We start from the raw sequence: 27233 nt of genomic DNA on the forward strand, positions 1-27233 counted from the left end.
ATATAAAATATTGATAGATGAGAAAGAGAGAAGAGGTTTTTCCCTGTCGGATATGAGATTACATTATGAAGCTTCCTGTCTGTGCTGGTTGAAGGAATGGTTGTCACTGAAGAATCCACATATTAAAGACTTGGAATGTCACGATAATATATTTGGCTGGCATGTGTATTTGTGGTATGGCGAAAGTACATAAAGGATTTATAAATCAGATTATTATGTTCATTTGTTAAAAATGAAAAATTATAAAGAAAAGAAAGAAAAGAAAGGAATCATCCTGAGTCCCTGAAGGAGGTAAACACAGACAGATGCCCAGACCTCCTTCACTGGACCCCTTTATGTTAATGTTTGCTTAGCTAGAAACATGGGAGGGTCCTGGAAGGGGAAATACAAGAGCGCTTCCCCTTTCTTCATGTCTGCCCCAGAAGAAGGCTGAGGCTGAGCTGCCAGGAAAGGAACTGCCTTCTTGCTTGCTCAATAAAGTAAGAGCTACACTTAGTGTTTGTAGGACAGCTCTTGAGAGGAATCACTGTTACGAACTGGGATATTTAGAGTGTGCCGTGACATTTCAGCAGAGGTTGGAAGCCTTTTTTCTTCTTCTTTAGCAGAACATGTCTTTCGTTTTCTTCTCCACACTGCAGCCTCCATCCTGAGTTCCTGCTTCCTGTTGACTCGAGCCCAGGAGACAACTGGAATAAGTATCAGAGTTGTTCCAGAAGTGCTGAAAGAAGGAGATAGTGTCACCTTAAAACCAGAAGGTCTTAATCTGAAGATGACTGCCAGATGCAAATGGTACCGAGGGGCAGTTGAAGACAAAAACATTATTGTTACATATTACCTAGTTCCAGTTAGTGGTCAGGAAAATGGACCTGCCCACACTGGCAGGGAGACTGGGAAGCCAGATTGCTCCTTTGACATCACAAATTTAAAGCCAGATGACTCTGGAACCTATTCATTGAAAACAGAAGGTCTTGGGATTATCAACACAGAGGCTACAAGCATCACCGTTTCAGGTATGTTAACTTGCTCTCCAGTCATTCTTTTTTTTATATATAAGATATTTATTAAGGTTTTTTGAAGTATTACAGTAAAAATGAAAAAGAAAAGAGAAGAATACAAAATAAAAACAGTTAAAAACACACATATTTTCAGTTACTTATTTTCCTTTAGCTTGTTTCCCAGACCTCCTCGTACCTCCCTTTTTTGTATTCCACTTCAATTTATTGGTTCAGCAAATCCTTACCATTAGATGTTAACCCGTTTATAACCCTTTTTTTCATATTCTCTTAAAGCATTACAGCTAGAAACCGCTTAATTACTATCCAACAACATTCTATCATTCATTAATTTTACAATATTTCTGTAAATAGTCTTTAAAATTCTTCCAATCTTCTTCCACCGACTCTTCCCCATGGTCTCGGATTCTGCCAGTCATTTCTGCCAATTCCATATAGTCCATCACCTTCATCTGCCATTCTTCCAAAGTGGGTAGATCTTGTGTCTTCCAATACTTTGCAATGAGTATTCTTGCTGCTGTTGTAGCATACATAAAAAAAGTTCTGTCCTTCTTTGGCACCAATTGGCCAACAATGCCCAGAAGAAAGGCCTCTGGTTTCTTCAAGAAGGTATATTTAAATACCTTTTTCTGTTCATTATATATCATTTCCCAGAAAGCCTTAATCCTTGGGCACGTCCACCAAAGGTGAAAGAATGTACCTTCAGTTTCTTTACATTTCCAGCATTTATTATCGGGCAAATGATAAATTTTTGCAAGCTTGACTGGGGTCATGTACCACCTGTATATCATTTTCATAATATTCTCTCTTAGGGCATTACATGCCGTAAACTTCATACCTGTGGTCCATAACTGTTCCCAGTCAGCAAACATAATATTATCACCGTTTCATCCTGAGTATTCAATTTCAACAGCAATTTATACATTCTTGACAAATTCTTAGTTTTGGGTTCTAACAGTTCTGTTTCTAGTTTTGATTTTTCCACCTGGAAGCCAATTTTCTTATCCAAATTATATGCCTCCATTACCTGATAATAATGAAGCCAATCCCTCACTTTGTTTTTTAGTTTCTCGAAACTCTGCAATTTCAATTTGTCTCCTTCTTGTTCCAAAATTTCCCAATATTTCGGCCATTTGGCCTCCATATTGAGCCCAGTCATTCTTACTTCTTATGCACCCAAATCTATCTCCTCTGCTGAGCTCTGAGGTGGAGAGTTCTGTGCCTTCCCCCTTAGGGAGGGTGGGATGTGGCTCGTGAATTTGTCCTAAACACAATTCCTCTGCCCCAAGAATGAGGCCCTACAAAATTATTCATTTTTTCATCAGAAAACTATACCAGAATACGCTAGTCTTGCAACTGCTTTTTTAGCTGTTCAATGGGGAAATGTTTGAGGGGTTTTTTGGGGGGGAGGGGGAATTATATTCATTTAAAAGCATTTTTAAACCAATTAATATGCACTAACATATGGTGTTGGAGGAGACTCTTGAGAGTCCCATGGACTGCAAGAAGATCAAACCTATCCATTCTGAAGGAAAACAGCCCTGAGTGATCACTGGAAGGACAGATCCTGAAGCTGAGGCTCCAATACTTTGGCCACCTCATGAGAAGAGAAGCCTTCCTGGAAAAGACCCTGATGTTGGGAAAGATGGAGGGCACAAGGAGAAGGGGATGACAGAGGACGAGATGGTTGGATAGTGTTCTCGAAGCTGCCAGCATGAGTTTGACCAAACTGCGGGAGGCAGTGGAAGACAGGAGTGCCTGGAGGGCTCTGGTCTATGGGGTCACGAAGAGTCGGACCAACTAAACAACTAAACAACAACAACAACAACAACATATGTCAGTGGCTCAAAGTGGCTTTCTTTGATGGCTTCTCTTAGAGAGACCATAACCTGATTCAGTGACCATGTGGACCCACAAATGATGACTGTCTTTCTGTTTCATCTGCAGAAATCCTCTCTGACCCAGTCCTGCAGCTGACAGAATCCCTAGTGGCAGAGAACACAACTGTCACCTTACACTGCAACACCTCTGACCACTTTGACGTCTCCATCCTTTGGTTCAAGGATGGTAATCCAGTTCCACCTAAGACTGGGCTTTCTGACCAGAACCGAACCCTCATGCTAACTGGCATCACCAAAGAGGATGAAGGGATCTATAGGTGTCAGGCAGTCAACCCTGTCAGTAATGTTACAAGCAACCCCAGTAAGATAACTTTGGCATGTGAGTAATCCACTAATAAACAAGGAACACCTTTCCTCCTGACTCTGCTCTCCATGCTAGTGGCTTCTAACAATCTATCGTTTTTTGTGTGGAGGTAGATTATGGTGTTTCATCAGAGAAATGTTGGCGCGTATGGGACAGCTGTTTTCAATGCTCAAAGGGCGTATAGCTTGTTATGCGGCCCACATAGCTGAGTGTGGGAAAAGAGCTTGGGGGAGCTGGAAGGATCAAGGAATATCGCTAGACTGGGGTAGAAGAAGGTGGGGAGAGGGGGTTGGGTGGTTATACTTTGGGTGTATATTGGGTTTTATGCAGCACCAATGTCTCACATCAGGTGATAAAAAAGGCTCTACAACTTGAAAAAAGAGACAACGCATGTTCTTTCATAAACCAAGAAAATCTTTAATAAAAATATTCAGGAAGGAAGGAAGGAAGGAAGGAAGGAAGGAAGGAAGGAAGGAAGGAAGAAAGAAAGAAAGAAAGAAAGAGAAAATCACTAGACTGGGCACTGAGTTTGAGGAAGAACTATTTCTCACCTTTTGGAGGGCAACACCTTGGCTTCTTTTCTAGCCAATCTTATGTGAGCCAGGAAGAGTTGCACTCATTCCTGGACATTACATGCTGCTACCTCTCTGCCCCCAAAGCCGGGTAATTCTAAAATATTGACTTTCCTTCCTTTAGTGCTATTAGAGGGAGAGATGAGAGGCTAGATTATTGTCAACCCTTAATGCAAAATCATGAAAAAAAAGTCCTTTGCTCTTCAGATTCTTCAGATGGTTCTTCTTCTTCCTCTTCTGGTTCTGCTGGAGCCCTCGCTGGGACTGTTATCGGGTCCCTGGCTGTGATATTGGTGCTAGTGGGAACACTGACTTACGCCTTTCTTCGTGAGTAAAACCAGAGCTGGCCGTCAACTGCAGGGTGCTCTCAACATGGTGGATGAGTTTTACTCGTTAGGAGAGGATATATTAATTGCAATTTATACCTCCAGGCAGGGACGCGGGTGGCGCTGTGGGTTAAACCACAGAGCCTAGGGCTTGCTGATCAGAAGGGTGGCAGTTCGAATCCCCGCAACGGAGTGAGCTCCCGTTTCTTGGTCCCTGCTCCTACCAACCTAGCAGTTCGAAAGCACATCAAAGTGCAAGTAGATAAATTGGTCCCACTCTGGCGGGAAGGTAAACGGCATTTCCGTGCGCTGCTCTAGTTTGCCAGAAGCGGCTTAGTCATGCTGGCCCCATCACCCAGAAGCTGTACGCCGGCTCCCTCGGCCAATAAAGCGAGATGAGCGTCGCAACCCCAGAGTCGTCTGCGACTGGGCCTAACTGTCAGGGCTCCCTTTACCTTTACCTTACCTCCAGGCACCCACTTGCACAAGCTGAACAGAGTTTAGGATCCCATCCTTAGCAGAAAATTAAAGCATAAGAATTGTGAAGCCTTCTTTGGATAAAGCCCAGCTACAACGTAAGCTGTGTCCCTCTTTCTTACCTTTCTTGACAAAGAATCAGGCAACAGACTGGGAAGTAAGTTTAAAATATGATTTACTTACTTATAGTCGTGCATTGGTTCTCTGCAACAGCAGCAGTAAACAAACTATGCAGGTAAAATACTTCTATTTACAGTAAAAACAGCCACAGACATGTGTACAAGCTGGAGCAAGCGGAGCCCTTGTTGCTGGTTGAAGGAAGAGGGGTGGGGAGGTGGGGAAATGAAATCACACAGAGCCCTCTCTCTCAAGTACATCTCTATAGTCTGCCTATCAGCAGTACAGCTCTGTGGTCTTAACCCCTTCTCATGCTAACTAGCAAGAATATGCATTGTTAAGTTGGACTGCTAATCTCCTACTACACCAATGGTCCCAACTCACACACTCTAGTAAAGAACATAGAGGAGGAATGATTCACTGTATATAGTTTTAATTTATTTCCCATAGACCAATAGTTTTATAAGTTGCAATTTTAATTCTGCAATAAATAATTTAAGCTGAAGTGAAATGGGTGAGGTGTTTATTCCCACATGGGAATTCACCAACACATGAGATGAACTCCAAGAAGACTTTCTGGCTGACTCTGCTGACTGGAAAAGCAACCCCGAATGAGTGGCATAGTGCACTGACATTTAAATGAGTCACCTCCTTTAGGCTGTAAGCTGTTGGGGGACTAGCATGTGTGCCTGTGTAAAAAGAGTTTGGATTTGATATCCCGCTTTATCACTACCCAAAGGAGTCTCAAAGCGGCTAACAATCTCCTTTTCCCTTCCTCCCCCACAACAAACACTCTGTGAGGTGAGTGGGGCTGAGAGACTTCAGGGAAGTATGACTAGCCCAAGGTCACCCAGCAGCTGCATGTGAAGGAGCGGGGAATCGAACCCGGTTCACCAGATTACGAGTCCACCGCTCTTAACCACTACACCACACTGGTGTAAGAACCTGGAGGGAACCTGGAGACCAGGGTTTGAATCCCCACTTGGCCACGAAGGACCTTGGGCCGGTTGTTGCTTCTCAGCCTAACCTACCTCACAGGGATGTTGTGAGGCTGAAATGCAGAGCAGCAGAACTGTGTAGACCACCCTGAGCTCATTGGAGAACAGGGTGGGATAGGATGCAATCAATCAATATCAATAAACTGCATTTCTCCTTCTTGTTAAGGACAAGATGCTTCTTAAAAAGCATAAAGAAATGGTCTTGCTGCAGTTTGCTTGATGTTAGCCTGCTGTCGGGGGCAGATCTGTAGGGTCTGTTGTAGGATATGAGGTCCATATTACGAGTTTATTCCCAGACTTCTCCCTCCTCCAGGTGTCTGTCGTCGAAATGGCCAAACTTCCACCCAAGTTGTATCCACCCCTCAAATATATGAGAACGTTCTTCCAGCTGGACAGGTGAGTGACTCAGGGGGCCTCCAGATGGTCGTTTGGGGTGAGATGGGGCCACCTCAAGCATGGCAATCACTAGGCACCAACAGCATCTAAATGCCGTGCCATCTCCACCCCACACCCCTTTGATCTGGATTTCCTCTTTTCAGGGGAAATTCAATAAGTTAAAAAAAAACAAAACCCCTATTGCCCACAATCAACCTGTTTATGTACCTGTCTAACCTCCAACATATTTGGGGATGGTATGATTGGAAATTTGTATCTGATGTAGAAATATTGCATCTTGCTTTCTCCTCCTGAACTGTGAAGAACTCTGGCGGACTTCAGTTCTCTGCCAGGAGCATTAACGGAGGGTCGATTATTTTATTTTATTTTATTTTTTATTTTTTATTATTTTATTATTTTACTAACAACCAAAACACTAACAGTGAAAACAAACAGTGAAAACCCGCAGGCGGCTGATGCATTGGGTATACATAATAATAACATATTCAAATCAGCCATATGTACAATTCTATATACCTTAACACTCCTCCCTCCACAAGGTTTATTTAACTTTTAGCAATTTAATTGCCCCAAATTGTTCAAACCTACCCAAATAATTCAATATCTTCTCAAACCAATCCTCTTCATTCTAACAGAGGGTCGATTATAACCAGGCTCTGTTGGAAGAAAGATGATAACCTTGCGAGGAAGGCTGCCATCAAACTAGTTTTCTTATGCTGTTGTTTATTGCCATCATTATGATGGGTTTAGAATGGAGCCGATCCTCTCAATTTTAAACATTTACCTGGTAGAGAAGAAACTAGCCTACTGTACAAAGGTGAAATTTGCATTTCTCGCTCCACCCATTTTTACATGCGGCTCCACCCACTACTGATCTGCGGCAACTTAAAATCTTCCTTTGCCATCAAGCTGGGGAATTTTTCCTTTCTCTTGTAGCAAACCATGTGAATGGAAAGGGCAGGAATGTTATTGGAAGGGGAACCCTTTTTGGGAATTGAGACAGGAGCTCAGATGATCTTAGAATAGGGTTTGGGGTAGATGTAGAGTTGAGCATGTTTTCTCTGTATCATGTTGGCATTCTATGTTATCTGGAGTTGGAGACTGCAGTTGAATTTTGCACCAGGTCTCTGGCCATGTGATTAAAAATGATTTGACCTATTTAGAGTACAAAGTATTGTGGGTTAAGAGGCACCCTCAAGCTTTTCCCACTATTGCATGCTGTTTAACATTTATTTTTTGCATCAGTGCTAACTTAGCTGACCTTGAGAGCAGATGAGGGGTGCCATTTCCATGATCCAGAGGATTTATGTTGTTGTTGTTTAGTCGTTTAGTCGTGTCCGACTCTTCGTGACGTCATGGACCAGAGAACGCCAGGCAGTCCTGTCTTCCACTGCCTTCCGCAGTTTGGTCAAACTCATGCTGGTAGCTTCGAGAACACAATCCAACCATCTCGCCCTCTGTCGTCCCCTTCTCCTTGTACCCTCCATCTTTCCCAACATCAGGGTCTCTCCCAGGGAGTCTTCTCTTCTCACGAGGTGGCCAAAGTATTGGAGTCTCAGCTTCAGGATCTGTCCTTCCAGTGAGCACTCAGGGCTGATTTCCTTAAGAATGGATACGTTTGATCTTCTTGCAGTCCATAGGACTCTCAAGAGTCTCCTCCAGCACCATAATTCAAAAGCATCAATTCTTCGGCGATCAGCCTTCTTTATAGTCTAGATTAAACAGTGGAGCACACAAAGGAATGACAAATTAAGTCACGAAGATGCGAAAGGAAAGTAGGTTTAAAAAACAAAACAAAAAACAGAACTTTCTGTTTTCAGAAAAACACTCCCTGTTTCAGCATCTGCTAAGGTGCCCCTAAATGTGGGTCTTAAGAAAATGGAACTGGCCAAGTTCAGCTGGCCACACATTTGAAACTGGCCATGATAATATAAACTGAATTGTCAGAATTCTGCACTGACACACTGCAAGAACTGGGCATCAGGGCTACAGTGAGGTGCTCCCTTCAACATATTTTTGTCGTTGACCCAGGTTCATCCTGAAAATTCCTCCAGCGCTGCCAACACATATGAGGTGAGTCCTTTGTGCTTCAAAATGTTTGGAAATGCCAAATATGACAAAATATCTGTTACAGTGGTCCCTTGGTTCTCAAACGCCTTGGTACTCAAGCAACTTGGAACCCAAACACCGCAAACCCAGAAGTAAGTGTTCTGGTTTGCGAACATTTTTCGGAAGCCGAACGTGCTCCGTTTTGAGTGTTATGCTTCTGATTTGAGTGCCACACTTCCATTTTGAGTGTTACGCTGAGGTCTGTCAGTTTTTGCTATTTATTTCGCATTTTTGATTTTGCGGCTGTTTTGTTTTCTTTTTGTGACTGTGGAACGCAGTTCAGCTACTGACTGATTGATTGATTATGTGACTGCAGTACATTGTTCACTGCTTTCATTTTATGGCTCAATGGTCTCATTAGATAGTAAAATTCAGGTTAAATTGCTGTTTAAGGGAGTTGTTTTTAAAAGTCTGGAACGTCTTAATCCATTTTGCGTTACTTACTATGGGAAAACCTGCCTTGGTTTTGGAATGCTTTGGTTTGGGAAAAGACTTTGGTTTGAGAACCAAGGTACCACTGTATTAACAAGAGCCCATCAGCGGCTCTCACAATTAACCCAGGGTTACAGACACAACTCAGAAAGCTGGCCTTAAGATGGCCTCGTACATTTTAGGGCCTCATGGGCAATTGTCTTCCTCATGTACCTACCCAACAGAACATAGAAAGTGGCCGAATACCAAGTCACCTCTTTAGTCTATCAAGCTGAGTAAAGCCTACATTGAATGGCAGCTGCTCTCCCAGATTTCAAGCAGGGAACTCTCCCTCCAGAACAGAAATGTATGTACACCTAAATGGCCAGCTGCAAAGGTGTGCAGGTCTCCTGAAGGGTTGTAGAGTCAGGTGGAAATGGGTGTTTCATCAAGTGAAGCTTTTCTCTGCTCACACTGCAAAAGAAGCCCTGAGGGAACTGGACCTGAAATTCTTCCTTCACATGGAATTCACAGTGGCGTGCCCTGTATTCCGAATTATCCAAATTCCAGGCAGAGGATGCCCAGGTTCCCTGAAAGTATAAACCACTTGCCTTAAAGACACTAGCTCTGATTTCCGTCTCTTCTTACAGGCCATGCAGCTTCCAAGGATATAAATACATAAATAAATGTATTCTTACACTGGCCAGGAAAACAAATGAAAGCAAAGGTGGATTTGACTCTGTGGCTTCCACCTGACCATCTCCATTTTCTCTTTAGACCTTGCAGCCCAGAATCCCTTCTGTCTACGAAGAGATAAAGAGATAAGACATGGACCAGCAAGTTCCTCTCCACTGCTGAGGCCTCTCCTGGGCCCTCAAGCCTCTTTCCTGATCTGATCTCTCCTTTCAGATGGTGCTGAGTAAATACAGGGCAGGTCCTTCTGGAAATCCTAGTCCTTGTTCTGAACAAAGGAAGCAGCCTTGGTCCCCAAGGGACTCTCCCACTGGTAAAGACTTGCGGATACTGAGACAGAGACACAAAAGAAACTCCTCCTGGAACAGCCAGGCAGAAATCCTTGGAATTGCATCTTGTGTGACTAAAGGATTAATGCTGAGGGGGAAGAAAGAAAAGGGAAATTCCTCATGAAAATTTGCCTGCATTTTAATGTAAATATAATATATTTACATATATATGTAAATATAATAAATTTAATGTGATATACACATTTTTCCAAATAGTTTTGACAAATGTTCACATTTTCAGGTATTTCCCCCCCCCTAATAAAATCCATGTTTCCATGTTATTTTCACACTATATGCACACACACTACACCCCTGAATGCTACTGCTGGAATGAGAAAGTCTTTGTCATACACCTGCAGTTGAGTAATAATAATAAATAATAATATTTATACCCCACCCATCTGGCTGGGTTTCCCCAGCCACTCTGCGTGGCTCCCAACAGAATATTAAAAACGTGATAAAACATCAAACATTAAAAACTTCCCTGAACAGGGCTGCCTTCAGATGTCTTCTAAAAGTCAGATAGTTGTTTATTTCTTTGACATCTGGTGGGAGGGCGTTCCACAGGGCGGGTGCCACCACCGAGATGGTCCTCTGCCTGGTCACCTGTAAAAAGAATGTCTGTCTGCTCTCATGTGGGAGGGAGTTCCACAGGCTCGGGCCTAGGTCACCAAAGGTATGGCTTCTAGTAGTCGTGTTGGACATTTTCCATATCTGCTATTGGGTCCCCGGAGCACAGATTCACACGAAGTGGCAACAACCTTGCAGGATTCAACAGGATTAATTTAAAATGCATATGCAGAACAAAGGCACAGCGCGATAAGCTCGCAATCTGCACATCCCCAGTCAGGGTGCGCCCACTTTTTATACATTTGCAGAATACAATATCACCGGATTTCTTGTAAAACCACCTGATTTCTGGGAAATCGAAAGTTATAGCAACTTCCTATGTCCTTACATAGGCTTGCCCCCCCTCCTTCCTGCAATGGCCCCACCAGCCTCTCCACACCACGGCAATGTGCATTTCTGAGTCTGCTTATCTCTTTACAACCTTGAATAATAAACATTTGAGCCTGTTCCATCAATGCCATCCTTGTTCTCCTGACGGACCTCTCCTTTCTCAGAAAGGCCATGGGGGGGGTTCTTATGGCCCTACAGTCGCAAGCTATGCACCTGAGCTTTTGTGAGACTCCCTTGGATATCTCCATGCTTGGGCAGGGATATAAGGGGTTTGGCGGTCCTTGAGACTGTAAGGAAACCTCTGAGCCCTTTAGTACAATCCAGCTGTGAAAGAAAGAAAGCTACCCTGGGGTTGTGTTGCTGGAATTTAGCCTCACTACATCCACCCCCCACTGATGTCTGTGTCCCAGAAGCTTGTCGGTGAGGCAATGCACCCCTCTGCCCGAAAACGTTACCCCACACCGGATCTGATTGACACTTTCCCTTCCTCTAACATGAGAAAGCCTCTCCTCTCCTGAAGCTGCCTCATTTGCTGTGTGGTTTCTCCCCAACAGCCTTCCTTCCTTCCTTCCCCATTCGTCTTTGCAGAACCACAGCTTCTGCACTCCTCTGTGGGCAGAAAGGGAGCCGTCTGCCCCAAAGAAAGCAGAGTTGTCCCACCCGGCCTCCTGTCTCGTTGGGGTGAAGGGTCCAGCCAAGCACAGCGAGCGACCTGGGGGTCACTGGCAGCTGAGTGGAAGCAGGAGCGGCTGGAGGAACCCAGGCATCCTGGTGGTCCTGCTGGCGGCAGCATCCGGCGTGTGAAGTCCCACAATGGGGAGGAGGCAGGAGCGTCATCGGAGCCTAGCAGGTGAGGCAAACAGGGGTGTCAGAGAAAGCCTAGGCATTTGGCAAGGTGCTGAAAGGGAACCGCAACAGGTTTTCCTCTTTCTTTGTGGCTGCATTCCCTGTGGCTGTGTCCATTTGTATAAGAGAGAGGAGGGAAGAAGGGGTGGGAGCAGACCAATTTGACAACATCCCTGCCCATGGATCCTCAGCAACAACAACAACAAGTGGTTTCTTTTAAAATTGTAGACCAATGCAGAAAGAAGGAAGTTCGCAAGCATGCAGTTGAACACACACAAAAGCAACATACAAACAGACGTACGGTGTATTCCCACGCATGTTGACTCGGAAGATAGCCCTGTTTAGTTTAATGGAACTTACGTACTTCCATGTAGGGGTCAGTTTTGATTTTCTCCGTATCTCGTTTTTCCAATCTCAAACTCGGTTCTCCACATTTTGAAGCAATTTGTGATTTTATTATTAAATGCTCGTTGAAATTGTTCTGTAAATTAGTGGGCATTTCTCCTAATAAACATGCTTTTGTGTGCAGTTTTGACTAATTGTGCGCACTTTTCGGAAGCAATTTCTTCTAATGTAATGCACTTTTGTATATTATGTTCTGCTAAGAACATATTTCATATTTATGCGAATTTTCTCCACAATATTCAACTTGGTAGGCGAACTACATCATAAAATTCAATAAAGTGAGAATTTTGAAGGATGTCTTTATTTTCATAATTGTACTGTTTTGGGACATGCAAATCTGAGAGACTGATTTTCATGTGAACTGAATCAAATTTCATGCCTACTGGCAGCTGCATATATATACCGTATTTTTCGCTCTATAAGACGCACCAGACCATAAGACGCACCTAGTTTTTGGAGGAGGAAAACAAGAAAAAAATATTCTGAATCCCAGAAGCCAGAACAGCAAGAGGGATCGCTGCGCAGCGAAAGCGGTGATCCCTCTTGCTGTTCTGGCTCCTGGGATAGTTGCGGAGCCTGCATTCACTCCATAAGACGCACACACATTTCCCCTTACTTTTTAGGAGGGAAAAAGTGAGTCTTATAGAGCAAAAAATACGGTATATATATTTGGCCTAGTACAGGTGTTTTTGTTTCCTTCTCCACAACACAGCCTCCATCCTGAGTTCTTGCTTCCTGCTGACTCAAGCCCAGGGCAGGACCGAAATACACATCACAGTTGACCCAAATGAGCTGAGAGAAGGACAGAGTGTCGCCTTAACACCAGGAAGTGTTGATCTGAAGCAATACCACGGCTGCACCTGGTTTCGAGGGACACTTGAAAACAAAAATCGAATATTTACCTATGCCAGAGCTCCATTTGAGGACCAGCTAAATGGACCTGCCTTCACGGGGAGGGAGACTGTCAACTCGCTTTGCTCCCTTCGCATCACACTTTTAAGGCTAAATGACTCGGGAATGTATACATTGACAGTGGGTTTACCTGTGATACACAAAACGGGGAATGCAAACCTAACTGTCTCAGGTATGAGTCTCACTTCCTTTCCCATCTTTAAGAGGTGAACTTGATGCTTTTAGAAGTAACCTCCTTTTATCCCTCCAAAGTTGTGATCTCAGTTCAGTTCCTGACTAGATTTATGATTATTATATCCTCCAAGGAACTTGCCCCCAGTACATCTACCGCCCTAGAGAGGTCCAGGCACAACTGCTGAGTTCAGTAAAAAGGTAAAGGGACCCCTGACCATTAAGTCCAGTCATGACCAACTCTGGGGTTGTGGTGCTCATCTCACTTTATTGGCCGAGGGAGCCAGCGTACAGCTTTCGGGTCATGTGGCCAGCATGACTAAGCCGCTTCTGGCGAACCAGAGCAGTGCACAGAAACACCATTTACCTTCCCGCCGGAGTGGTACCTATTTATCTACTTGCACTTTGACGTGCTTTCAAACTGCTAGGTTGGCAGGAGCGGGGACTGTGCAACGGGAGCTCACCCCATCGCAGGGATTCGAACCGCCGACCTTCTGATCGGCAAGTCCAAGGCTCTGTGGTTTAACCCACAGCGCCACCCGCGTCCCTGCTGAGTTCAGTAATCACAAGCAAATAATGAAGGTTTGGAAAATAAGTTTTCCTTTAGGTTCCAGTTGTGAGATGGTTCTTTTTGGCATTTAGTTTCCCAGCACATTGCGGTATCTAGTCCGAAAGCTGTCTTTTCAACTTCATAGAATGGGCCTTTTGCTCAAAGGGGAGGTCTCTTTCCCTTCCTTTTTCTCTCCTTTACCATAATCTCAGTTCTCAGGTCTAGCTTCCTGTTAACTCAATGTTGCAACTGAAATGTTATAGCTCAGGGGTCAGCAAACTTTTTCAGCAGGGGGCCGGTCCACTGTCCCTCAGACCTTGTGGGGGGCCAGACTATATTTTTTGGGTTGGGGGAATGAACGAATTCCTATGTCCCACAAATAACCCAGAGATGCATTTGAAATAAAAGCACACATTCTACTCATGTAAAAACACATTGATTCCCGGACTGTCCGCTGGCTGGATTTAGAACACGATTGGGCCGGATCCAGCCCCCGGGCCTTAGTTTGCCTACCCATGTTATAGCTGAACAGAAGAGCCAGCAAGGCTGGAGGGAGGAGCTGCTGGGATTCTCGACTTTCTCTTGTCTGATGTTGACTTCCTGATTTCTCTCCTGGAACACATGAAAGCATTTTGTTGTTTGCCTTGTCTAGCGCTAGGGAAAGCACATCATCTGCCTCAGGCGTCAGATTTTGGTGGCTATTGAAGATGGCCAGGGTATAAATATTATTATTATTATTATTATTATTATTATTATTATTATTTATTAGCAGCAGATTATTGGATTATTAGAAATTATGGTAATTATTTTAAATAGGATTGGGAGCTCTGCTTGTGTTCCCATCTTAGCCTTAGATTCTCCTACTTCCGGTCCTGCTGGAGCCCTCGCTGGGACCATTATCGGATCTCTGGCTGCGATATTGGTGCTGATGGGAACCCTGACTTACGTCTTCCTCCGTGAGTAACACCAGCACTGGCCCCATGGTTCAGATCCTCCAAGTGTCCCTATTTTGCAGGGACACCCCTGATTTAGAGAAGACATCCCTGTTTCTGATATGATCCCGGAATGCCCTGCTTTTCCTTAGGTAAAGGTAAAGGGTAAAGGGACCCCTGACCATTAGGTCCAGTCGTGACCGACTCTGGGGTTGCGGCGCTCATCTCGCTTTATTGGCCGAGGGAGCCGGCGTTTGTCCCCAGACAGCTTCCGGGTCATGTGGCCAGCATGACTAAGCAGCTTCTGGTGAACCAGAGCTGCACACGGAAACGCCGTTACCTTCCCGCTGGAGCGGTACCTATTTATCTACTTGCACTTTGTGCTTTCGAACTGCTAGGTTGGCAGGAGCTGGGACCGAGCAACGGGAGCTCACCCCGTCGCAGGGATTCGAACTGCCAACCTTCTGATCAGCAAGTCCTAGGCTCTGTGGTTCATCTATTTTCATCGGAGAAATATTGGAGGGTGTGGAGTTATGCTACCCCCGAGCCAAGTAGATAAGTAACTATACAACTTTTAGAAGACACCTCAAGGCAGTCCTGTATAGGGATGGTGTTGTTTTTTAAAAAAGTTTAATGGGCAGCATATAAATAATAAATAAATTGGATAAATGTTGGAGGATGTGGACTAGTTTGTCCCTATTTTCATCAGAGAAATGTTGGAGGGTATAGAGTTACCTGACCCCCCGAGCCATCTGAAGGCAATCCTGTATAGGAAAGGGTTTTTTATGTTTAATGTTTTATTATTATTTTTATATATGTTGGAAGCTGCCCAGAGTGGCTGGGGCAACCCAGGAAGATGGGTGGGGTATAAATAGTGAAATTACCATTATGGAAATGGACGCCCCTATTTTCATTGGACAAATGTTGAAGGGTATGCATAGTTCAGGGGTCCCTCTTCATTGAGCTGCTGATGGCCTCAACAGACACACAACACACTCACTCACTTTCACTTTCACTTTCACTTTCACTTTCACTTTCACTTTCACTTTCACTTTCACTTTCACTCTCACACTCACACTCACACACTCACACACACACACCAACCATTGGGGCCACACAGACAAGCTTGGCTCCCATTCAAAAGCCACAGTGCACCCACCCACTGCTGAAACAGCTGCCTGTGAGACTAGAGGGGAGTGGCAGCACAGCTGAGTTCAGCCTAAGTAGAGACCCTTCTGAGCTCCTGGGGTCCTCAGCCAGTGCATGATCTGGCAACAGGCAGAAACCACTGGAACCTTCCAGACTGTTTTGGTGCTTTTCCTGCTATGGGGCAGGAAGCAGATGCGGGACCCAGGTTGCTTCCACTCTGTGGAATTATTCTTATTATCAATTATTAATAATTTTTATTATTTTTATTTATTATTTATACACCGCCTGTCAGGGGTTCAGGGACAGAGGCACAGGGTAGGCAGGAGATGGAGAGCGATGGGGATGAATCCCAGGACAGCGAGGAAGAGGATGACAATGACTCTAGAGATTCCATGAGTCTTTCCAGCGAATCAGAGGATTCCCAGAAGGGGGCGTCGGTGGTCAAGGCCAGGGGAGCCCCAGGGGGGAAGTGTCAGGAGCAGGGGGCCAGCGGGGGATCCCAAAGTGGCAGCTGGGCGTCAGGACCAGCCTCCCCGCCAGAGTGCAGCGAAGGGGGTGGAGGTTCCAGTGTATCAGGGGAGGCGGCTCCGGCAGTAGAGAAAGGAGGGAGGTCGGAGCAAGCCACCCTCCCGGAAGGGGAGGGGAGTAGTGAAGGGAGTAGCGTAGCTGTCAAAAGGAAAGTTAGAGGTTGGGCGCGCGCGCCAAGTTCAAATGTAGAGGCGCGCGGAAGTACAGGGAGCCCGGAGGAGGGGCCAGGTCCCAAAGCCCGCAGGAGGGGGCAAGAGCAGTCTGATTCCGCGTCGGAGGAATCCAGGAGGGGCGAAACCCCAGCGGGCAGAAAGACCCTGCGGAAAAGGAAAGAGAGAAAGAGGTGGAGCAGCGCAAGCCTCTTAAACTGGTGCAGGGGAGGGACGGATTCAGAAGGGACTTCAGCGGTCTAAGCCTAGTAGACGTAGGGCTGCGCGCCTCGGATCTGAAGCAAACAATGAACTGCAATAAACACTTTTGTATATAAGAAAAGAAAGGCGTTGGTCTTTTGTGAGCTGAGACTTGAGGCAGCCCTGACAGTAAGTCCCTTCTCTGAAACTGCAAAAAAATTTTTTTTTTGCAAAGCTCACAAAGTTTGGCAGACATGACTACTGAGGAGCAGATAACGACCCTGCAAAACGCAGTCGCTGAACTCTCCGTTGCAGTACGGGTCTCTCAGAAGACAGTTGCCGAAGCAGAAGCGCGATGCCAGGATCTGCAAGCCAGGTGGGATCAGGCGTGCAAACAGGGGTTCCCGGGGTCCAGATCAGAGGGAATCGGTCTCGGACGGAGGGGGGGCAATTTAGTAGCCCACTTCGATGGGAACCTGAAGCATTATCCCAATTTCAGAGCAGACGTCGTATACGCGCTGCATTTGCTTCGAAAAGACTTCAAAGATGAGGAGGAGAAAGTAGGCTTTATTGTGTCCCATTTGCATGGGGAAGCTAGAACCTGGTTACGCAATTTGTGGCGCGAAGATGGTCTTGCCCGCAGGGACTCTGACGAATTTATCAAAGCCATGGACGCTTGCTTCCAATCTACCGTTGATGTTGATGTGGCGCGCCAGGAGATGCATGGATTGCGGCAGGGCAAGGCTACAGTGCGTCAGTACCATTCTCGCTTTTTTGCATTGCTGAATGTGCTGGGCTGGGAAAAGGACTCCCTGGCAGTGAGAGACTTGTTCTGGGAGGGGCTTCATGGCTCAGTAAAAGATGAGCTGGCTAGGGGAGACAGACCTCAAACCCTAGCAGACGTCGTGCAGAGGGCACTCACGATAGGGGTGCACCACGAAGAACGCCCTTGGCACAGTGAGGAGGGGCGTCACGTCCGCCCACCAGCTAGAGCGCCTCCTTTTCTTCTTCCCAGGGACCTGGGACGTACAAATCCCTCGCCTATGCTGAAGGGAGGGGAGGAACCAATGGAGCTGGGTGGTGCAACGGCTCAGCCAGCTGCCGGAGCCTCAGCGTCCGGAGCAGTCAAGGCGAAGCCTCCTAGAGGGACCAGGAAGTGTTACATCTGTGACAGTGCACAGCACATGGCTAAAGAGTGTCCCCAGAGGCTCCAGAAGCACACTGCAGCCTTAGCAACAGTAACAGGGGAAGCGTTCCAAGGAGAACAGTTTCAGGGAAACGAGAATGCCTGGCTGGAAGCAGAGATGCTGGGGCTCCGCCAGGCAAGTCAGTGAAGCAGTCCCCAGCGCTTTTGCAGCCTACAGACCCCTTACCACCCAAGCCAGTGGTGCAGCTCACTGCTACTCTCCAGCTACCTAATGGACTCACCCTGGAAGTCCCCATTACGATTGACTCAGGGAGCAACGCAGACTTCGTGGGGATGCAGTTCATCAAGCAGCATCGCATAGCACTACTACCAGCCACGCTGCCTCTGAACGTCGTCACGGTAGATGGCAGAAAGTTGCTGGGTGGGCAAGTGGTACAACAGACGCCACCCATGCTGCTGAAAATTGGGAATCATCGCGAGGTCATCAGTTTCAATGTCACCCAACTGTCAGACACGCCTATAGTGTTAGGCATGAGTTGGCTGGATAGACACAGCCCATCATTAGCGTGGTACCAGCGGCAGCTCACCTTTGGCTCGTCCTACTGCGCACAACATTGCATCCAGACCGGCCAGGAGGAGGAGGGCCAGGAGGAAGGGCAACAGTTGCATCTAGGCATGGTGCAGGCAGTGCCCCACAAGTACAAGGGGTTTTTGGAGGTCTTCTGCGAAAAGGAAGCTGACCAATTACCACCCCACCGGCCCTACGACTGTGCAATTGACCTCTTACCAGGGGCGACGCTGCCGACTGCGAAGCTGTATTCCATGTCTGAAGATGAGATGCAGGAACTCCGGGAGTTCATAGATCACAATTTGAAGCGGGGATTCATCCGAGAATCCAAGGCCGTGGGGGGCAGTCCTGTGTTTTTCGTGAAGAAGAAGGACACGCCCCAAAAAAGGCTCATTGTGGACTATAGGGCCATCAACTCGATGACAAAGCCCAAGGCCTTCCCCGTGCCCAAGATTGACGACCTGCTCGCGACGGTGAGGAAGGGGAGGATCTTCACCAAGTTGGATCTACGCGGAGCATACAATCTAATACGCATGAGGGAAGGTGACGAGTGGAAGACGGCCATGTTCACGCCGCTGGGCACCTATGAATACAGAGTTATGCCGTTTGGTCTCCAAAATGGCTCCCACTGTTTCCAAGCATTCATGCACCACGTGCTAGCAGGACTCCTCTACAAGAAGTGCGTATGCTTCCTCGACGACATTCTGATCTTCTCAGAATCGCAGGAGACTCACGAGAGAGACGTAAAGGAGGTCCTGCAGAGGCTACGGGAGCACAGACTCTACGCCAAACTGGAGAAGTGCCAGTTCGACGTGACGGAGGTGGATTTCCTGGGCTACCGGCTGTCCGACAAGGGACTAGCCATGGACAGCGCCAAAGTCCGCGCGGTGTTGGACTGGAATAGCCCGCGCAATCGGAAGGAGGTCCAGAGGTTCGTCGGTTTCGCCAACTTTTACCGCAAGTTCATCAGGGGTTTCGCGAAAGAGACGGCAGCTATCACGGACACCCTCAGTTCCAAGAAGAAAAAGTTCACCTGGACGGACCAGGCGGAGCAGTCCTTCAGGAGACTTAAGAGTCTCTTCGCGTCCGAAGACCAGCTGCTACACGTGAATCCCAGCAGGCCCATGCGGGTTGAGACTGACGCATCTGACAGAGCAGTGGGGGCCGTCCTCTTGCAGGAAGATCCGCAAGGGAACTGGAGGCCCTGCGCTTTCTATTCCCGGAAGCTCAGCAAGTCGGAACAGAACTACACCATCTGGGACAGGGAGTTGTTGGCCATCCACGCGGCTTTCAAGGCGTGGCGGCACTTCCTTATCGGAGCCAAGCACACCGTGCAGGTCCGCACGGACCACAAGAACCTAGAGTATTGGCGCACGGCGAAGCTCCAGAGCCAGAGGCACATGAGATGGGCGGAGTTCTTTGCGGATTTCGATTTCCGGATAGAGTATATCCCGGGAGACAACAACGTCATAGCGGATGCGCTCTCCAGGAAACCGCAGTATCTCGAGGAAGCGGCACCAGTGGCAGCCAGGCACATTTTCGCACCGCAAGCGTGGGCGTGCGCTTCCGCCGCCGTGGACCTGGACGCGGTACGACGCGCGCTACAGACGGATCCGTTCGCACAATCCAAGATGGAGGAGGTGCGAAGAGGGACAGCAAAGGACGGCGAATTCCAGATACGCGACGGCCTGCTGACCCGCAAAGGTGCTCTCTACGTGCCGGGAGACGATCTCCGCGCGAAGGTTTTACAGCAGTTACACGACGCACCCAGCGCGGGTCACTTCGGCAAAGAAAAGACGGCGGACTTAGTAGCCAGAGACTTTTGGTGGCCCCAGATGCGGGGAGAGGTCGCGGATTACGTCGCCAGGTGTGACACTTGTCAGAGGTCCAAGCCAGTGCACAAGAAGCCAGCGGGATTGCTGGAACCGCTGGAGACGCCACTACAGCCGTGGGAAAGGGTGGCGCTGGACTTTGTTACTGATCTGCCCAGTTCGCGGGGCAAGACGGCGGTGCTTGTGGTTGCAGACCTGTTCACCAAGATGGCGCACTTCATTCCTTGCGCGAAGGTGGCAACAGCGGAACAGACCGCCAAGCTGTTCATAGACCACGTGTTCCGGGTGCACGGCTTACCGCGGTCCATCCTGTCCGACCGGGGTCGCCAATTCATTTCCAGTTTCTGGCAGAAGCTCCTGGGCATCCTGAATGTCAAGATCAACTTAGCGTCGGCGAGACACCCGCAAACCAACGGCCAAGCGGAGAGGGTCAACGCCATCATGCAGCAGTACCTGCGATGTTACGCCAATCAAAAGCCTGCAACTTGGGTGGACTACTTACCGATGGCCGAGTTTGCCTACAACAACACGAAGCACGCGTCAACGGGGGTGACACCGTTCTTCGCCAACAATAGGCGACATCCCAGAACCTTCCCGGCGTTGGAGACAACGACGCAGGGGGAGTCGCAGGGAGCTGAGCATTTAGCAGCAGAATTGCAGGAGGTCCACGAGGAGCTACGACGGCACTTGGAACTAGCTAAACACGCCTACAAAGTGCAGGCAGACAGGCACAGGAGGGCAGGAGAAGACATCCAAGTGGGGGACTGGGTATGGTTAGCAGCCCAGGCGGTGCCGGCCAAGTCGTTAGCTAAGAAGAAGCTAGGACACAAACAGCTAGGGCCATACCAAGTTGAGGGCAGGATCAATCCCGTAGCTTTTCGGTTGACCCTCCCAGAAGGTTCCCGAATGCACCCGGTCTTTCATAGGTCGGTGCTTACACCCTACAAGGCCCCACACAGATTTCAGGAGCCAGGGACGGCACCAGACCCACGTAGAGAGTCACTGGGGGGGGGGAGTCACCGAGGACCCCGCCACTCAACGAGGTCACGGAAATTCTGGACTCAAGATGGGGGGAGGAGGGAGTGGAATACCTCCTCGCCAGGGAAGGTACCCCGGCCAGTGCCAACAGTTGGGTGCCAGATTATGCTCTGGAGGAACCTCTTCTTAAAGACGAGTTCCATGCACTCTTCCCACACAGGCCCATGCCAGAGGAGTATTTTGACGACTGGCTTTTTACGCCCACACTTTCAGGCAGCACCTTCCGGGGGTTCTCCTCCGCAGAGGAGACCACGCCGGAATCGAGCCCTCCAAGGGGATCGTGCTCGGGGGTGGACACGGACCGCTCTTATTGGTGGGACGATCAACCAGAAGTGGGGTGGCGAAGGGGGCCTTGGCAAGCAGCATCGCCTGAAGTAACAGGGGGAGGGAAGGGTTTGGATGTGTTGGGGGAGGACCCCGGTTTCGAGCACGCATACACTGAACTGGAAGCAGAGGAGATCGACGTCGATGAACTGTATCCAGCATCTACCCCCGCTACAACGGAGCTCCCGGAACCTGCGCCCGAGCAGCGGGAGGGGGGAAGGGGGGGCTTCGAGGGGGGATGGATGTCAGGGGTTCAGGGACAGAGGCACAGGGTAGGCAGGAGATGGAGAGCGATGGGGATGAATCCCAGGACAGCGAGGAAGAGGATGACAATGACTCTAGAGATTCCATGAGTCTTTCCAGCGAATCAGAGGATTCCCAGAAGGGGGCGCCGGTGGTCAAGGCCAGGGGAGCCCCAGGGGGGAAGTGTCAGGAGCAGGGGGCCAGCGGGGGATCCCAAAGTGGCAGCTGGGCGTCAGGACCAGCCTCCCTGCCAGAGTGCAGCGAAGGGGGTGGAGGTTCCAGTGTATCAGGGGAGGCGGCTCCGGCAGTAGAGAAAGGAGGGAGGTCGGAGCAAGCCACCCTCCCGGAAGGGGAGGGGAGTAGTGAAGGGAGTAGCGTAGCTGTCAAAAGGAAAGTTAGAGGTTGGGCGCGCGCGCCAAGTTCAAATGTAGAGGCGCGCGGAAGTACAGGGAGCCCGGAGGAGGGGCCAGGTCCCAAAGCCCGCAGGAGGGGGCAAGAGCAGTCTGATTCCGCGTCGGAGGAATCCAGGAGGGGCGAAACCCCAGCGGGCAGAAAGACCCTGCGGAAAAGGAAAGAGAGAAAGAGGTGGAGCAGCGCAAGCCTCTTAAACTGGTGCAGGGGAGGGACGGATTCAGAAGGGACTTCAGCGGTCTAAGCCTAGTAGACGTAGGGCTGCGCGCCTCGGATCTGAAGCAAACAATGAACTGCAATAAACACTTTTGTATATAAGAAAAGAAAGGCGTTGGTCTTTTGTGAGCTGAGACTTGAGGCAGCCCTGACACCGCCCATCTGGCTGGGTTTCCCCAGCCACTCTGGGCGGCTCTCAACAGAATATTAAAAATGCGATAAAATATCAAACATTAAAAGGGCTGCCTTCAGATGTCTTCTAAAAGTCAGATAGTTGTTTATGTCCTTGACATCCGAAGGCGGGCGCCACTACCGAGAAGGCCCTCTGCCTGGTTCCCTGTAACCTCACTTCTTACAGTGAGGGAACCACCAGAAGGCCCTTGGCGCTGGACCTCAGTGCCCACTGCATTTCATTCAAACACACCTCATGCATTGCTTATTCAGTCACTGGGAGTTTGTTGTTTTCAGAACTCAGAAAATTCAACTTTTAAAAAAAACTTAGTGGAATAGCTGGACAGTTTTGCCAGGTATAGAGGCCTTATTGCCCTGCTATTCTGGCCAATCGTGGTCCATAGAGCAACTTCCTAAATTATCCTAGAAACTTCTATGTCCTCTCCATTAGTTTGACCCACTTCTTTCAAATAGCATTGCTTTATTATTATTATTATTATTATTATTATTATTATTATTATATATCACCCTTCTTCAAAGATCACGGGGTGGCTTACAATACGCAAGACTCATAAGAATACGGAAAACTGAGAATCATATTGCTGAAGATTGCTTGATGTTACACTGCTGTCGCAGGCCGATCTGTAGAGTCTGCACTGGAGTAAGGTGTTCCGTGTTAAGACTTTATTCCCGGACTCCCCCCCACCCCTCCAGGTGTCCATCATAGGAAGGACAAAACTTCTACCACAACCTCTGCGGCCACACCCACCCCTCAAATATATGAGAATGTTCTTCCACCAGGACAGAGAAAGCCTGAGGTAAGTGACTTGGGGTGGGTATTTGTCATGAGATAAATACTCCTCAAGCATGTAGTTATTTCAGAGTGCCCACTGACATAGAAATGCAAGCCCATATCCCCCCCTCCCCAATTTCATCTGAATTTACCCTTTCAGGCAGTGGGGAGGGGGATGCGCACAATGAAATTCAGACACGTGGTTTATATACTTATGTATGTGTTTGCCTTGTAAATTTATGAGCATTTAATTTATATATTTGAGACCTCAAATTCTTATAACAGCCCCTTCCAACTCTACAATTTTGTGACCAATGAATGATCTTTGCCATCTTTTCCTCTTTCTTGCAGATTGAGCCTGAAAGCTCCTCTGAGGCTGCCAATGTATATTTGGTGAGTGAAAATCCCTTGCGCTTTAAATGTCAAATATGTTCCAAATATCTGTTGTTGGCAGGAACCCCTTGGCAGCTATCACGCTTCATCAATGCAGCCGGATCTACATGGGCTTCCAATTTATTTGCATTCCATGCAGGGCCGTCTTACCCATAGGCACTAGGGGTGCGGGGCATCCGGGCGCAGTCTCTCAGGGGTGCCAGGCCGAGAGTCCGGGGCCGAGATTTGGAGTCCAGGGATTGGGAAGAGTCAACAGCCGCTGCTGAGCGGAGCAGAACAGAGCCCATCAGAGTACAAAGCTCTTCTGCTGCGGGTGAACGAGGTACTGAGGCAGCCGGCCGGCCCTGCACTCCTGCTCGCCTGGGATTGGTGGGCCGTTGAGAGGTCCACCCAGCGCACGCTGCTCACACGAGGCACCTGGCTTCGCTCAGCCGCCTCAGTCTCGACTGTTGTTGCACTGGGCTCTGCTTGCCCACCCCTTCAGACGCCTGGCCCCGGCCTTGCTCTGCTGCCACCGACGCCTCAGGCTACTCTGTTGTTGTTGAGGCAGCCAGCCAGGCCAGCTCTGCTGCGCGCTCCTCACTGGCTCACCCTAAAAAAGGTCAACAACTTAGGGGTTCCCCCTACAACTCTGGGCAACCTGGGGGGGCCCCGGTGGATCTTTGTACCCCGGTGCTGCATATGCTTTAGACGGCCCTGATTCCATGCAAAAGAGACACAGTAAAAGGGCTTATACCAGGCATCCCCAAACTCGGCCCTCCAGATGTTTTGGGACTACAACTCCCATCATCCCTGACCACTGGTCCTGTTAGCTAGGGATGATGGGAGTTGTAGTCCCAAAACATCTGGAGGACTGAGTTTGGGGGTGACTGGCTTATACACATCCACCTTTGGCTCTGCGCATCGCCATTTGCTCCAATTCGATGGTTAGAAGCAAGTTTTTGCAGGGAAACTGGCGAGGCAAAAGAAAAACAACAACTTTGTTGTTTGTTGTTACTGGACCTGGTAAGCCCAGCCAGGTGAGAATGGATGAGCCCTACCTCATGCAGAATGAGGGCAATTTGCAAATGAAAATGTGTTTGTGGCTTCCACCTGAGCCATCTCCATTTTCTCTTTAGGCCTTGCAGCCCACAACCCAGTCTGTATATGAAGAGATAAAGAGATAACAGATGGACCCCGCTGTCAGCATCACCCTAGAGCCAGTGCACCAACTGGACTCTTGCACCTCAACCCCGACTGGGCTAGGCGAGCTGGGTAGCACCGCCAGAGACCTCCTTCTCACAGGAAACGGTCACAGTGCTGTGGACTCACAGCTCAGAGCTGAGAGCACCGGATTCACTGTCTCAATAATACAGTCGTTGCGCAGCAGAGTTTTGCAGAGTCTTGCAGAGTATAAACCACTCGGAGAGCAGCTCTGTAGAATATCTTCCTTTTATTCTATAACTACAACTATGATACAAAACTATATACAGAGCTGAATATTCTAAGCATAAATCAATGCTACACTGAGAGTCTGCAGCTGCTCTAACAGCAATCTTATCTCTAGGATCTCCAACACTCTCACTCTCTCCGATACACTGACTGACTGACTCTCTCTCACACACAGTTATGTTGCTGGGCAGAATAAGTAGATAGGCAGGACACGCCTCCTCCTCTCTGGAGAGTCAGCAGAGACCATCAGGAGATCATCAGGAGATTCTTGGGTATGGGAGGGGTGAAATCTCCTCATCCTCCCCCATTTCATCCGACCATTTCAAGAATCTTTAACATAACTGCAATTTACACACACACTCCAAAAGTTGTTCTCTGCTTACAACCTTGGTTAACATATCTGCAGGTATCTCTTTTCCCGGCATATAAAACACTTTTACAATACCATTGAATAAGCAGCTTCTGGAAAAATCTTCACACACATTTCTTCCTTTCAAATACAAATTGACATTTCTAATTAGGCAGATTTGAACAAACCATTTTTCAGAACTCAAATACACGCTTTCCTTCAAATATCAGGTAAGGAAATAAATAAAGCATTTTGTGCTACTACTCTCAGCACACTTCATGCCTGGTTTGAAAAACCCACCAGAGTTGCTTGTGACCGCAGTCTTTGCAAACTCTTCAGAAAACCTTTTCGGTGGTACACCCTTGGTTGTTCTCTCGGACCTGCGCAGAACTCTTTGATCCTCTTGTTCTGGTGCTTCCTCCTCTTTGGGAGAATGGGGAGCTAAAGTATATGAAGCTGCTAAGTCTGAGTCAGCGTCAGACTCACCTGAGGCTTTTGGGCTCTGATAATCTGTGCCATCATCTGGAACTACATTGGCATCAGGATTATCATCACCAACAACACTTGCCTCCCTCTTAACTTTCTTTGCCCCTTTTGCACCATCATCACAAATGGGATGGCACTGAAAAACGCCAACTCTGTCCCATTGTGGATTGTCATCAATACTCCTGGTCAGCCTTATGGTTTTCGTGTCTGTGATCAGAACACGATAAGACCCTTTCTCATATCCTAGGAAAATACCATGTTCTCCACGCTTGCTCAGTTTGTCACCCTGTGAGGTGTGCACCCAAACCTCCGAACCAAAAATTTTAAAATGCTTTACACATGGCTTTCTTCCGTGAAGCATCTCATATGGGGTGCAATTTACACTAGACTGGTATCTCCTGTTATACACATGACAGAAAAACGAAAGAGCTTCAGCCCAAAAAGGATTGGGCAGCCCTGAATCATGTAACAGCGTTCTGATTCCTTGCTGCAGAGTCTGGTTTACTCTCTCACATAAACCATTCTGCCAGGGTGATCTGGGCGTGGCTGTCCTATGCTCAATGCCCTGTTCAGAAAGAAAACTCTCAAACTCTTCTGAACAAAACTCTCCACCCTTGTCTGTGAAAAGAAAACGTACATTCTCATTATGTACATTTCTGAGCCATTTACAAAACTGGCGAAACTTGGTAAAGGCTTCAGCCTTTTTCTGCAGCATATAGACCCAAACATATTTCGAATAGGAGTCTATCAGAACCATGAAAAACCTTGAATTGCCTCTAGAGAGCGCTAGAGGCCCCACTAAGTCTGCATGAATGACTTCATATGGTTTCTTGGCCTCTCTCCCAGACTCTGTACCTTTGGGAGCTTGCCGTGCCTTACTCTCTGCACAAGAAACACATTTCATGTGGTAGGGACATTCTTTCAACTTCATACCCTGAACCATATCAGGCATTTTTGCCACAGCCTGGAAATTCAAATGACCATAAACGCGATGGTAATAATGAATACATTGGTCATGCAACTTCTCATTCTTATCTACAGTTAAATTGCAACACTTTTTCTCAGTAGCTTCTGCAGTGCCTGTACCTGAAACAAAAGGCAATTGGTACAATCCATTTACACATTTTGCATACAGAATGAGCTTGCCATCTCTAAGAATTTCACAGCGAGATTTAGCAAACACCACCTTAAACCCTTGACGATCAAGCTGGGAAACACTCAACAAATTGTCCTGAATATCAGGCGCATACAGGACATTCTTAATAGTTGCATTCAGGCTCTTTAAGAACACAGTTCCCTGAGCCATACTCGTGAGAACTGTCCCATCTGCTTGATGAATTTCTTTCTCTTGCTTCTCAAGCTGAACAAAGAGATTCTTATCT

The 27233-nt window shown here is 47.8% G+C and overlaps 2 protein-coding genes across 8 annotated transcripts in view; both read left to right on the plus strand.

The window, feature by feature from the left end:
• Positions 1-27233, plus strand: part of LOC308484242 (cell adhesion molecule CEACAM7-like) — a 31178-nt gene that overhangs the window by 1631 nt on the left and 2314 nt on the right. For 2 of the 6 annotated variants that reach the window (XM_081019011.1, XM_081019016.1), the window contains exons 2-7: positions 639-1010; positions 2961-3233; positions 3998-4117; positions 6022-6104; positions 8136-8177; positions 9534-9927. In XM_081019011.1, coding sequence (XP_080875137.1) covers positions 639-1010; positions 2961-3233; positions 3998-4117; positions 6022-6104; positions 8136-8177; positions 9534-9770 — 1127 coding nt within the window. In that variant the 3' untranslated portion in view covers positions 9771-9927. Of the gene's footprint in view, positions 1-638; positions 1011-2960; positions 3234-3997; positions 4118-6021; positions 6105-8135; positions 8178-9401; positions 9484-9533; positions 9928-27233 lie in introns of those variants that run through there. The other 4 variants (XM_081019013.1, XM_081019012.1, XM_081019014.1 and 1 more) reach the window with 4 other exon arrangements.
• LOC308484399 (cell adhesion molecule CEACAM7-like) lies at positions 11158-24765 on the plus strand. 2 transcript variants are annotated; one of them, XM_081019325.1, is made up of 6 exons: positions 11158-11456; positions 12570-12941; positions 14339-14446; positions 23114-23217; positions 23544-23585; positions 24704-24765. In XM_081019325.1, exons 1-6 carry the CDS (start codon positions 11420-11422, stop codon positions 24749-24751), a joined length of 711 nt encoding a protein of 236 aa, XP_080875451.1. In that variant the 5' UTR covers positions 11158-11419; the 3' UTR covers positions 24752-24765. The 2 variants fall into 2 exon arrangements, with proteins under 2 accessions (XP_080875451.1, XP_080875452.1); XM_081019326.1 differs by lacking the exon at positions 14339-14446.

The sequence above is a fragment of the Podarcis pityusensis genome (assembly GCF_964106645.2).
Source record: "Podarcis pityusensis genome assembly, chromosome: 8".
NCBI lineage: Eukaryota > Metazoa > Chordata > Lepidosauria > Squamata > Lacertidae > Podarcis > Podarcis pityusensis.